Here is an 11898-nt window from a genome sequence, read left to right as displayed (position 1 = left end):
AAAATGATACTGTCTAAGTATTGACCGAGCTCACATAAGTTGAATGTTGAAACGGGTAGATACCATGGTGTTAATATTTCTCACAGAATATGCCCTCTGTGCGACAGTAATGAAATAGAACATGAAATTCATTTTATTTCACCATGTCCATCTTATTCAGAATTACGTATCTTATACATCAAGCCTTACTTTTATCGCCGGCCATCTGTATTCAAAATTATTCCGTTATTATCTAGTAATAATGTAAAAACTCTCAGGAATTTTGGCAGGTATCTGATTCATGCTACGGCAAAAAGAAAAGAATGATCAAATATACTTGAATTATTTTTTACTTATGCTATTCGATATATTTTTGAGCAATTGAGTGTTTCTTAATTAATCTATACATTTTCATATGTCAAAAGTAACACCTCTGAGTAGTGGTGCTTCAGAACACCGCTCTGTTTAAAACTTGCTTGATATCTATGCGTACTTATGAATTTTGTCTTAATCTCATTGGTTATGGCTAATGTTCTCCGCCATTTTGTGTAAATGTAAATGGTATTATTGTATGTATATTGTATCTCATATGCTGTTTTTGTTTTAAATATTTCCTCGTTGCCAATGGAAGCATCACGTTTGTCAATGATTTCCGTGATTACGCAATATACTTAAAACCAAGCCTATCTTTAAATCATTGTTAATTGTCAATAGTATCGTTAAGGGTTGTTATTGCCAGTTTGCGAGTCAGGTAACTAATTACCTTTGCATTCGAAGAGGATAATTTGCAAGATCAATGATATACACAGGAATCAACACGCAGTGCGCTTGCGAAATCACCATTGCTAATCTGTACGTAATGCGATTGGAAAGATATAATATAAAACACTTGGTCATGCCTTTGAAGATAAACGTTATTCTCATATATATCGGGTTTCAATGTCCTTGAACACCGCATCGAGCTTTTTATTCAAAGGAAGGTTTCGCGTCATATTATTTCTAAAGATATTTCTTCTTCCCTAAGTCTCCATTGACAACGCCCAACTTTTGGTCAAACATGTTCACCTCTGTGAGGAAGGCTTTAGGTTCTCTCCCCAGTTTTGGGACTGAAGAAGCCAATAAAGTGACATATACAAGTGTGCAAAGATATTAGGAGTGTGGAGTTAATGGAAATCAGACGGCTTATAGGAAAAAAGGTTCTGTGGGCATTTTTATCATTTGTTATTGATACAATATATATTAACCCTTGATCTAAAATTGAGGAGGATATGACCTGGTTTCAGATATAAATTTGTACAAAAACAAAGCAATTCATGATTTGCCCTTAACTATCCGAAATTCCCCTTCCCTGTCATCTGCTTGTGAAGACGTGTGGGTTCTGTCCCCTGTATGAGACATGCCAGATTTTTTTTTAAAGGAAATTATTACTATCTGAAACGCTCCGTAACGGCCGATCATCCCGATGTCGGTACAATGCGATTGGATAGGGTATTCTGTAAGAGGCATTTGGCAATATGTTTCAGTGTGACATCACTATAAAGTCGACATCAGTTCCGCCACATCACAAGCAGGCTTACATCAACATCACAGCCTTCCATACCGGGAGACCGTCCTCAAACGACCGTAGCTGTTGACAGGGCATAACACAATGTAAACCTTACCAACCTGTCCCCAACCCTACGCCCATTCCCACCCCACGCTCATCTCCTCTGCCCCCAAACACAATGTTGAACCGATAAACCGACCTAAAGTGTCCCTAGACTTAAAACTTTGTTGCACATAATGGACGTTTAATTATGAACAGTCGTCTACTCTAAAGACCAAAGGCAACAGAAATCAAATTCGTTTGATTAAAAAAACAAGAACAACTATAAAATGAACCTTATTGAAAGACTCTTTGATGATTGAAAAGAACAAACGAATACAGTAAAATATTGCTTTGTGCACGTGACATTACTGTGTAGAAGCATTTATATTTAACTCAATCGATCACGATCGGTGTATGCAGTCGATATGAATGAGGTCTTTGTTCAACTTCAGTAGTTACAAATTGAAAATTGTTTCACCTACTGTGGTAAACTAAGCCAATGGGTTCATTGCATTCGAATGTGTACGCTGCTCGGGAATCGGTATCTAACATCAATAAAGTATTTCTGTTCATGATATAGGAGACGATTGTTACCACGTAGTCTAATATAATACATATCAAATAGCATGGGTTTTATTCTATACATGGTTAAATGTTTGACTCGATTTCTTTGCAGTCACATGCATGCCAGGTTTTAATTCATTCGAATAGTGACACGGTTCAGAATATACAAATGTACTTCAGGTTGTTTTAAAATTGTCTGATATATGAACAATTACGAAATTTATATAATGATGGGACTGCTGCACTTCCCAGTCTTAGATTTTTACTTTTCTTTCGATCACAATGGATTTTCCTCAGTCGCCTCCTAGGCTTCAAAATTTAGGCTCGTAGAGTCACTGAGGAGTCCTAGAAGGACGAAACAGCTGTATGATGTAACATCACTGACGAGTCCTAGAAGGACGAAACAGCTGTATGATGTAACATCACTGACGAGTCCTAGAAGGACGAAACAGCTGTATGATGTAACATCACTGACGAGTCCTAGAAGGACGAAACAGCTGTATGATGTAACATCACTGACGAGTCCTAGAAGGATGAAACAGCTGTATGATGTAACATCACCGACGAGTCCTAGAAGGACGAAACAGCTGTATGATGTAACATCACCGACGAGCCCTAGAAGGACGAAACAGTTGCATGATGTAATATCACTGACGAGTCCTAGAAGAACGAAACAGCTGTATAATGTAACATCACTGACGAGTCCTAGAAGGACGAAACAGCTGTATGATGTAACATCACTGACAAGTCCTAGAAGGACGAAACAGCTGTATAATGTAACATCACTGACGAGTCCTAGAAGGACAAAACAGCTGTATGATGTAACATCACCGACGAGCCCTAGAAGGACGAAACAGTTGTGTGATGCAGTTTTTAATTCATTGTTCGGTTCTACTGTATCTAACTCTAAGCTATCAAATGGTACTGTTCACTTGTGTGTCTTTTGTACAATTCTGGAAGAAGTTGAGCTAAAACTGAAGAAAACATTTATCCATGTTAAATTTGTAATATCCTTATATGTAGAACTGGTCGATGCCGTCCTATAAGAATACATGGATTACCAAGAGTATTAAATAGGCTGTATTCAAATCATATATTATGATGTTCACATGATCTCTATTTGTGAGTGACGTCATAATGTAATCAGCTGGTGTTTGACGTCATAATACAATCAGTTGGTATTTGACGTCATTTCACTTTCTACAGCTAACGTTACTATTCATCATAATTCCTGACTAATTGTGAAATATAATCATAAAAATAGGAACATTCATTAGTTATGACAATTATAACCAGGAGAAAATCACAGAAAAAAGTCTTTACAAAAAAAAATATGACGCGGACGTAATATATGACTGGATATAGTTACTATATATCATGCAGTATATATAAGACATTTAATAAACACAGATTTTGAAGGAGCTGTCTCATTCATCAGGTCATTTATCAGTTACAAATCTATATTAACGTTATACAAACACCACCCGGTGTGAATGCACATCTACTGATAAACACATATTAAATCTAGTGTCAGGAATCATGCCAGAATGTGTCATGGTAACCGAGATACATATCCGACTTTACGAGATGAACACCACTAGCATACAGGTACTAGAGGATAAGATTATCCGGTTTCTCTTTCATTTAAAGTGGAACCAAAAAAAAATGACGATAGATTTTTTTCATTCTGAATTGAAATTAATTTCGTTATAAATGGAAATAATATATTTCTAAGAGAAGTCATGATTGCGACTGCAGAACGTAGCTTATTCTTCAGCGATGTGTACTGAAAGCACTGGATTCCTTGTAATGAATCCATGAGATACTGTAAATCACTCATATTTCGCGAGAGATCTATTTTCGCGTTAATACACGAGAAGAGTAAATCGCGTATTCAAACCTTTCTCGAATACTTTGTATAGAAATAATTTCTGACGACATCCATGATGATTTGGTACCAATATCGGAGAACATATCTCTAATAGGCCATCATTCGCGAATTTAAATTCATTTCTATATTACCGCTCGCGAAAACATCTATTCGCGAATATGTCTTAAGAGGTAAGTACGCAAAATACAGTATTCGCGAAATCTGAGTGATTTTCAGTATTATCTACAAATAAAATCATGATATCGGTATCTGCCATCCTTGTATTGACTTTTCACATCAATCCATGCCGATGTCTCCTTTGATATATAATAAAACTAGAAGCAGATTAACTCTGTTGAACATTGTGTTCAGAAATGAAGCCATTATTTACACCATAATTCTTCCATCTTGTAATTGAATCCATCAAACCCATATTCTGTGTCTAGGGTACAATGGAATTCAAATAACAACCGAAACATATCACTGATCATTTTAATGCAATATTGTATAAAGGATATAATTATCCACAGGAAAGTCTCGTCATTTCGTATCAAAACCAAAATATCAAATTTTAGTCGTATTACGATTTTAACACAGAAACTACAAATGTTTTTGTTGATTTTCAAGTGTCAAAAAAGGGCAAAAAATTGTGAAAAGGTCGTTATAAGGTATGTTGATAGTGTAAAAAGGTGGTTATAAATATGTTGATATTGTAAAAAAAGGTGGTTATAAGGTATGTTGATATTGTAAAAAGGTCGTTTTAGGGTATGTTGATATTGCAAAAAGGTGGTTATAAGGTATGTTGATATTGTAAAAAGGTGGTTCTAAGGTATGTTGTTATTGTAAAAAGGTGGTTATAAGGTATGCTGATATTGTGAAAAGGTGGTTATAAGGTATGTTGATGTTGTAGAAATGTCGTTATAAGGTATGTTGTTATTGTAAAAAGGTGGTTATAAATATGTTGTTATTGTAAAAAGGTGGTTATAAGGTATGTTGATAATGTAAAAAGGTCGTTATAAGGTATGTTGATAATGTAAAAAGGTGGTTATAAGGTATGTTGATATTGTAAAAGGTGGTTATAAGGTATGTTGATAATGTAAAAAGGTGGTTATAAGGTATGTTGATAATGTCAAAAGGTCGTTATAAAGTATGTTGATAATGTAAAAAGGTCGTTATAAGGTATGTTGATAATGTAAAAGGTGGTTATAAGGTATGTTGATAATGTAAAAAGGTGGTTATAAGGTATGTTGATAATGTAAAAAGGTGGTTATAAGGTATGTTGATAATGTAAGAGGTGGTTATAAGGTATGTTGATATTGTGAAAAGGTGGTTATAAGGTATGTTGATGTTGTAAAAAGGTCGTTATAAGGTATGTTGTTATTGTGAAAAGGTGGTTATAAGGTATGTTGATGTTGTAAAAAGGTGGTTATAAGGTATGTTGATAATGTAAAAAGGTGGTTATAAGGTATGTTGATATTGTAAAAGGTGGTTATAAGGTATGTTGATAATGTAAAAAGGTGGTTATAAGGTATGTTGATAATGTAAAAAGGTGGTTATAAGGTATGTTGATAATGTAAAAAGGTGGTTATAAGGTATGTTGATAATGTAAAAAGGTGGTTATAAGGTATGTTGATATTGTAAAAGGTGGTTATAAGGTATGTTGATAATGTAAAAAGGTGGTTATAAGGTATGTTGTTATTGTGAAAAGGTGGTTATAAGGTATGTTGATAATGTAAAAAGGTGGTTATAAGGTATGTTGATAATGTAAGAGGTGGTTATAAGGTATGTTGATAATGTAAAAGGTGGTTATAAGGTATGTTGATAATGTAAAAAGGTGGTTATAAGGTATGTTGATAATGTAAAAGGTGGTTATAAGGTATGTTGATAATGTAAAAGGTGGTTATAAGGTATGTTGATAATGTTGATAATGTAAAAAGGTGGTTATAAGGTATGTTGATAATGTAAAAAGGTGGTTATAAGGTATGTTGATAATGTAAAAGGTGGTTATAAGGTATGTTGATAATGTAAGAGGTGGTTATAAGGTATGTTGATAATGTAAAAAGGTGGTTATAAGGTATGTTGATAATGTAAAAAGGTGGTTATAAGGTATGTTGATAATGTAAAAGGTGGTTATAAGGTATGTTGATAATGTAAAAAGGTGGTTATAAGGTATGTTGATAATGTAAAAGGTCGTTATAAGGTATGTTGATAATGTAAAAAGGTATGGTTATAAGGTATGTTGATAATGTAAAAGGTGGTTATAAGGTATGTTGATGTTGTAAAAAGGTCGTTATAAGGTATGTTGTTATTGTGAAAAGGTGGTTATAAGGTATGTTAATAATGTAAGAGGTGGTTATAAGGTATGTTGTTATTGTGAAAAGGTGGTTATAAGGTATGTTGATATTGTAAAAAGGTTTATAAGTAAAAAGGTGGTTATAAGGTATGTTGTTATGTAAAAAGGTGGTTATAAGGTGGTTATAAGGTATGTTGATAATTGTAAAAAGGGTCGTTATAAGGTATGTTGTAAGGTATGTTGATTGTAAAAAGGTGGTTATAAGGTATGTTGATAATGTAAAAGGTGGTTATAAGGTATGTTGTTATTGTTATAAGGTATGTTGATAATGTAAAAAGGTTTATAAGGTATGTTGAAAAGGTGGTTATAAGGTATGTTGATAATGTAAGAGGTGGTTATTGTGAAAAGGTGGTTATAAGGTATGTTGATAATGTAAAAAGGTGGTTATAAGGTATGTTGATAATGTAAAAGGTCGTTATAAGGTATGTTGATAATGTAAAAGGTGGTTATAAGGTATGTTAATAATGTAAGAGGTGGTTATAAGGTATGTTGATAATGTAAAAAGGTGGTTATAAGGTATGTTGATAATGTAAAAAGGTGGTTATAAGGTATGTTGATAATGTAAAAAGGTGGTTATAAGGTATGTTGATAATGTAAAAAGGTGGTTATAAGGTATGTTGTTATTGTGAAAAGGTGGTTATAAGGTATGTTGATGTTGTAAAAAGGTCGTTATAAGGTATGTTGTTATTGTGAAAAGGTGGTTATAAGGTATGTTGATGTTGTAAAAAGGTCGTTATAAGGTATGTTGTTATTGTGAAAAGGTGGTTATAAGGTATGTTGATGTTGTAAAAAGGTGGTTATAAGGTATGTTGATAATGTAAAAGGTGGTTATAAGATATATTGTTATTGTGAAAAGGTGGTTATAAGGTATGTTGATATTGTAAAAAGGTGGTTATAAGGTATGTTTTTATTGTAAAAAGGTGGTTATAAGGTATGTTGTTATTGTGAAAAGGTGGTTATAAGGTATGTTGATAATGGTTATAAGGTATGTTGAAAAAGGTGGTTATAAGGTATGTTGATAATGTAAAAAGGTGGTTATAAGGTATGTTGATATTGTAAAAAGGTGGTTATAAGGTATGTTTTTATTGTAAAAAGGTCGTTATAAGGTATGTTGTTATTATGAAAAGGTGGTTATAAGGTATGTTGTTATTGTGAAAAGGTGGTTATAAGGTATGTTGTTATTGTGAAAAGGTGGTTATAAGGTATGTTGATATTGTAAAAAGGTCGTTATAAGGTATGTTGTTATTGTGAAAAGGTGGTTATAAGATATATTTGTTTTGCCAGTTGATAAACATCAATAGCCTTCTAAGCTCACACACGGGAAAAAATCAAAACAAATGGTAAATGACATTAAATCTTTGAGCTTAATTTAGACATCATTATTGACGAAAACACGCAAGCGATGTTAATTTTTTTTTATTTAACACGAACAGCCTTTCATAATCGCTTTTTGAGCGAGAATTGATAGTGATAGAGGAGGCGGCAACAGCGACGCATCCACGGCCGCCGCCGCCGCCGACGACGACGACGACGACGATAATGGTGATGATGATGGTGATGATGATGATGATGATGATGATGATGATGATGATGATGATGATGATGATGATGATGATGATGAAAATGGTGTGTAGATACAGTTTAATTTTCAATCAAGAAATAACACTAAAGTCTTTACAGAAAGAATATGATATGAATCTCAGTATCTTATTACTTTATAAAAGTGTCTTGTCAAAATACTGATGACGTCAAACATTGATACGAATACAAAAATTATTTGATCATATTTGATACTTTCTTGAAAAGATAAACATCTTTTTTCAATCATTATTTTTTTTTTTTTACATTTTTCTATATCTGAAAGAACGATGAATTTAGAAACGGACATTGAACTTTTCGGTTCAAAGAAAACACACGACATCATGTAGTTATGATGTCATAAAGTGTTTTACACGTGGCAGAAAACAATGCATGAGCTCATACAAAACAAATTTAATCTGTTGTATGATTAAAGGTGATATTTTTGTATTTTCTAGATTAGAATTTTCAAAAATCGATTAGTTGTTTTCATATATTTCTAAAACTTCATAAGAAATAACGCTGTTGTTTGTTGTAAAGTTCCAATGCGTTACAATACTGTAAAATCCTTCCTTTCTGTTGGGATGGTGGGCGGAGGTGGGCGGAGCTGTTGGGATGGTGGGTGGAGCTGTTGGGATGGTGGGCGGAGCTGTTGGGATGGTGGACGGAGGTGGGCGGAGGTGGGCGGAGGTGGGCGGAGCTGTTGGGATGGTGGGCGGAGGTGGGCAGAGCTGTTGGGATGGTGGGCGGAGGTGGGCGGAGGTGGGAATAGGTAAACTTCCTTGATTTCGTGATTTTTTTTTATCCACGGTTATCACAGTCAGTTTAGCGAGTTCAAATCTATTTATGGAGTCTAGTGTCAAGTGTACGTTCTTATAAAACCACAAAATTGCAATACAACAAAACTATATCATTATACCAGGTGGTATTAAAAAGTTCCCGGGACTGGTATTTGATTTACTACACCCAATAACACACATACTTCCGATCAAACTGATAAATTATGTTTGAAGTGGATCAAAACACCGCTTCATATCTTGTCATTGTAAATCTGGCAATACTGAGAAGCGACGTCACTCCACCAGGGGGTGCTGACAAAGAATTTATTAGGTTTATCACAGGTACAATAATTTGTCATAGGTATGAGAAATATTTTTCGGCCGGGAGAGAAGATGATTTCTCAGTACCTAAATTGACACTAGTATCATTTGACTATAGCGGACAGCATCCATAGGGACACAATAAATGATAAACAACAGATTTGAACAGATATTAGCAAAAACGGTCTCCGACCGACAGGACTACATTCCTGAGAGTAAATTAATACAGAAACTAGAGGACAAACCTAGAGAGTACGGAATGGAGGGACAGAAACTAGAAAACCTAGAGAGTACGAATGAGGGACAGAAACTAGAGGAAATGGAGGGACAAAACTAGAGGACAAACCTAGAGAGAAAGATTAAAGTTAGCTGAGAATTCGAGATCTTAACACAAACCTAGAGAGTTTTGGAGAAATAAACTAGACAACTACCTAGAGAGTTGGAATGGAGGGACATTTTATTTAGAGAGTAGAATTACTAGAAACAACGGTTTGGAGGGAGAAACTAGAACAACAGAGAGTACGGAATGGAATCCATTAACTAGGAACAAACCTAGAGCGGGGTTGGTACCTAGAGAGTAAGGAATGGAGGGACAGAAACTAATTTTACAAACCTAGAGAGCTGGTAGGCGAAACTAGAATGGATGAAAACAGATGAAATCTAGAGAGGACGGAATGGAGAGACAGAAACTAGACAACAAACCTAGAGAAGACGGAATGGAGAGACAGAAACTAGAGGACAAACCTAGAGAGTCCGGAATGAAGAGACAGAAACTAGAGGACAAACCTAAAGAGGACGGAATGGAGAGACAGAAACTAGAGGACAAACCTAGAGAGGAAGGAATGGAGGGACAGAAACTAGAGGACAAACCTAGAGAGTACGGAATGGAGGGACAGAAACTAGACGACAAACCTAGAGAGTACGGAATGGAGGGACAGAAACTAGACAACAAACCTAGAGAGTACGGAATGGAGGGACAGAAACTAGAGGACAAACCTAGAGAGTACGGAATGGAGAGACAGAAACTAGAGGACAAACCTAGAGAGTACGGAATGGAGGGACAGAAACTAGACAACAAACCTAGAGAGTACGGAATGGAGGGACAGAAACTAGAGGACAAACCTAGAGAGTAAGGAATGGAGGGACAGAAACTAGAGGACAAACCTAGAGAGTACGGAATGGAGGGACAGAAACTAGAGGACAAACCTAGAGAGTACGGAATGGAGGGACAGAAACTAGAGGACAAACCTAGAGAGTACGGAATGGAGGGACAGAAACTAGAGGACAAACCTAGAGAGTACGGAATGGAGAGATAGAAACTAGACAACAAACCTAGAGAGCACGAAATGGAGGGACAGAAACTAGAGGACAAACCTAGAGAGTACGGAATGGAGGGACAGAAACTAGAGGACAAACCTAGAGAGTACGGAATGGAGGGACAGAAACTAGAGGATAAACCTAGAGAGTACGGAATGAAGGGACAGAATCTAGAGGACAAACCTAGAGAATACGGAATGGAGGGACAGAAACTAGACAACAAACCTAGAGAGTACGGAATGGAGGGACAGAAACTAGAGGACAAACCTAGAGAGTACGGAATGGAGGGACAGAAACTAGAGGAATGGAGGGACAGAAACTAGAGGACATACCTAGAGTACGGAATGGAGGGACAGAAACTAGAGGACAAACCTAGAGAGTACGGAATGGAGGGACAGAAACTAGAGGACATACCTAGAGTACGGAATGGAGGGAAAGAAACTAGACAACAAACCTAGAGAGTACGGAATGGAGGGACAGAAACTAGAGGACAAACCTAGAGAGTACGGAATGGAGGGACAGAAACTAGAGGACAAACCTAGAGAGTACGGAATGGAGGGACAGAAACTAGAGGACAAACCTAGAGAGTAAGGAATGGAGGGACAGAAACTAGAGAACAAACCTAGAGAGTACGGAATGGAGGGACAGAAACTAGAGGACAAACCTAGAGAGTACGGAATGGAGGGACAGAAACTAGAGGACAAACCTAGAGAGTACGGAATGGAGGGACAGAAACTAGAGGACAAACCTAGAGAGTACGGAATGGAGGGACAGAATCTAGACGACAAACCTAGAGAATACGGAATGGAGGGACAGAAACTAGACAACAAACCTAGAGAGTACGGAATGGAGGGACAGAAACTAGAGGACAAACCTAGAGAGTACGGAATGGAGGGACAGAAACTAGAGGACAAACCTAGAGAGTACGGAATGGAGGGACAGAAACTAGAGGACAAACCTAGAGAGAACGGAATGGAGGGACAGAAACTAGAACAAACCTAGAGAGTACAAGGGACAGAAACTAGACAAACCTAGAGAGTACGGAATGGAGGGACAGAAACTAGAGGACAAACCTAGAGAGTACGGAATGGAGGGACAGAAACTAGAGGACAAACCTAGAGAGTACGGAATGGAGGGAGAGAAACAAGAGGACAAACCTAGAGAGTACGGAATGGAGGGACAGAAACTAGAGGACAAACCTAGAGAGTACGGAATGGAGGGACAGAAACTAGAGGACAAACCTAGAGAGTACGGAATGGAGGGACAGAAACTAGAGGACAAACCTAGAGAGTACGGAATGGAGGGACAGAAACTAGAGGACAACACAAACCTAGAGAGTACGGAATGGAGGGACAGAAACTAGAGAACAAACCTAGAGAGTACGGAATGGAGGGACAGAAACTAGAGGACAAACCTAGAGAGTACGGAATGGAGGGACAGAAACTAGACAACAAACCTAGAGAGTACGGAATGGAGGGACAGATACTAGAGGACAAACCTAGAGAGTAAGGAATGGAGGGACAGAAACTAGAGAACAAACCTAGAGAGT

At 36.6% G+C, this 11898-nt stretch overlaps 2 protein-coding genes across 2 annotated transcripts; both read left to right on the top strand.

The window, feature by feature from the left end:
- Positions 1-9706: 9706 nt before the first annotated feature.
- Positions 9707-10165, top strand: LOC132562069 (myb-like protein X). Its single transcript, XM_060226802.1, has one exon. The coding sequence runs from the start codon at positions 9707-9709 to the stop codon at positions 10163-10165; it is 459 nt and encodes a 152-aa protein (XP_060082785.1).
- A 778-nt stretch (positions 10166-10943) lies between these two features.
- Positions 10944-11351, top strand: LOC132562062 (uncharacterized). The gene has a single exon (XM_060226789.1). The coding sequence runs from the start codon at positions 10944-10946 to the stop codon at positions 11349-11351; it is 408 nt and encodes a 135-aa protein (XP_060082772.1).
- Positions 11352-11898: the final 547 nt, after the last annotated feature.

This window comes from Ylistrum balloti, unplaced genomic scaffold (genome assembly GCF_031769215.1).
Source record: "Ylistrum balloti isolate Yb309-2 unplaced genomic scaffold, AGI_CSIRO_Ybal_v1 Utg369670, whole genome shotgun sequence".
NCBI classification, from domain to species: domain Eukaryota; kingdom Metazoa; phylum Mollusca; class Bivalvia; order Pectinida; family Pectinidae; genus Ylistrum; species Ylistrum balloti.
Note: the sequence above shows the minus strand (reverse complement) of the source record. Positions and strands in the feature narration are given on the sequence as shown.

Coding starts and splice junctions, on each gene's coding strand:
- LOC132562069 (XM_060226802.1), top strand. CDS start 9,707: ATGGAGAGACAGAAACTAGACAACAAACCTAGAGAAGACGGAATGGAG.
- LOC132562062 (XM_060226789.1), top strand. CDS start 10,944: ATGGAGGGACAGAAACTAGAGAACAAACCTAGAGAGTACGGAATGGAG.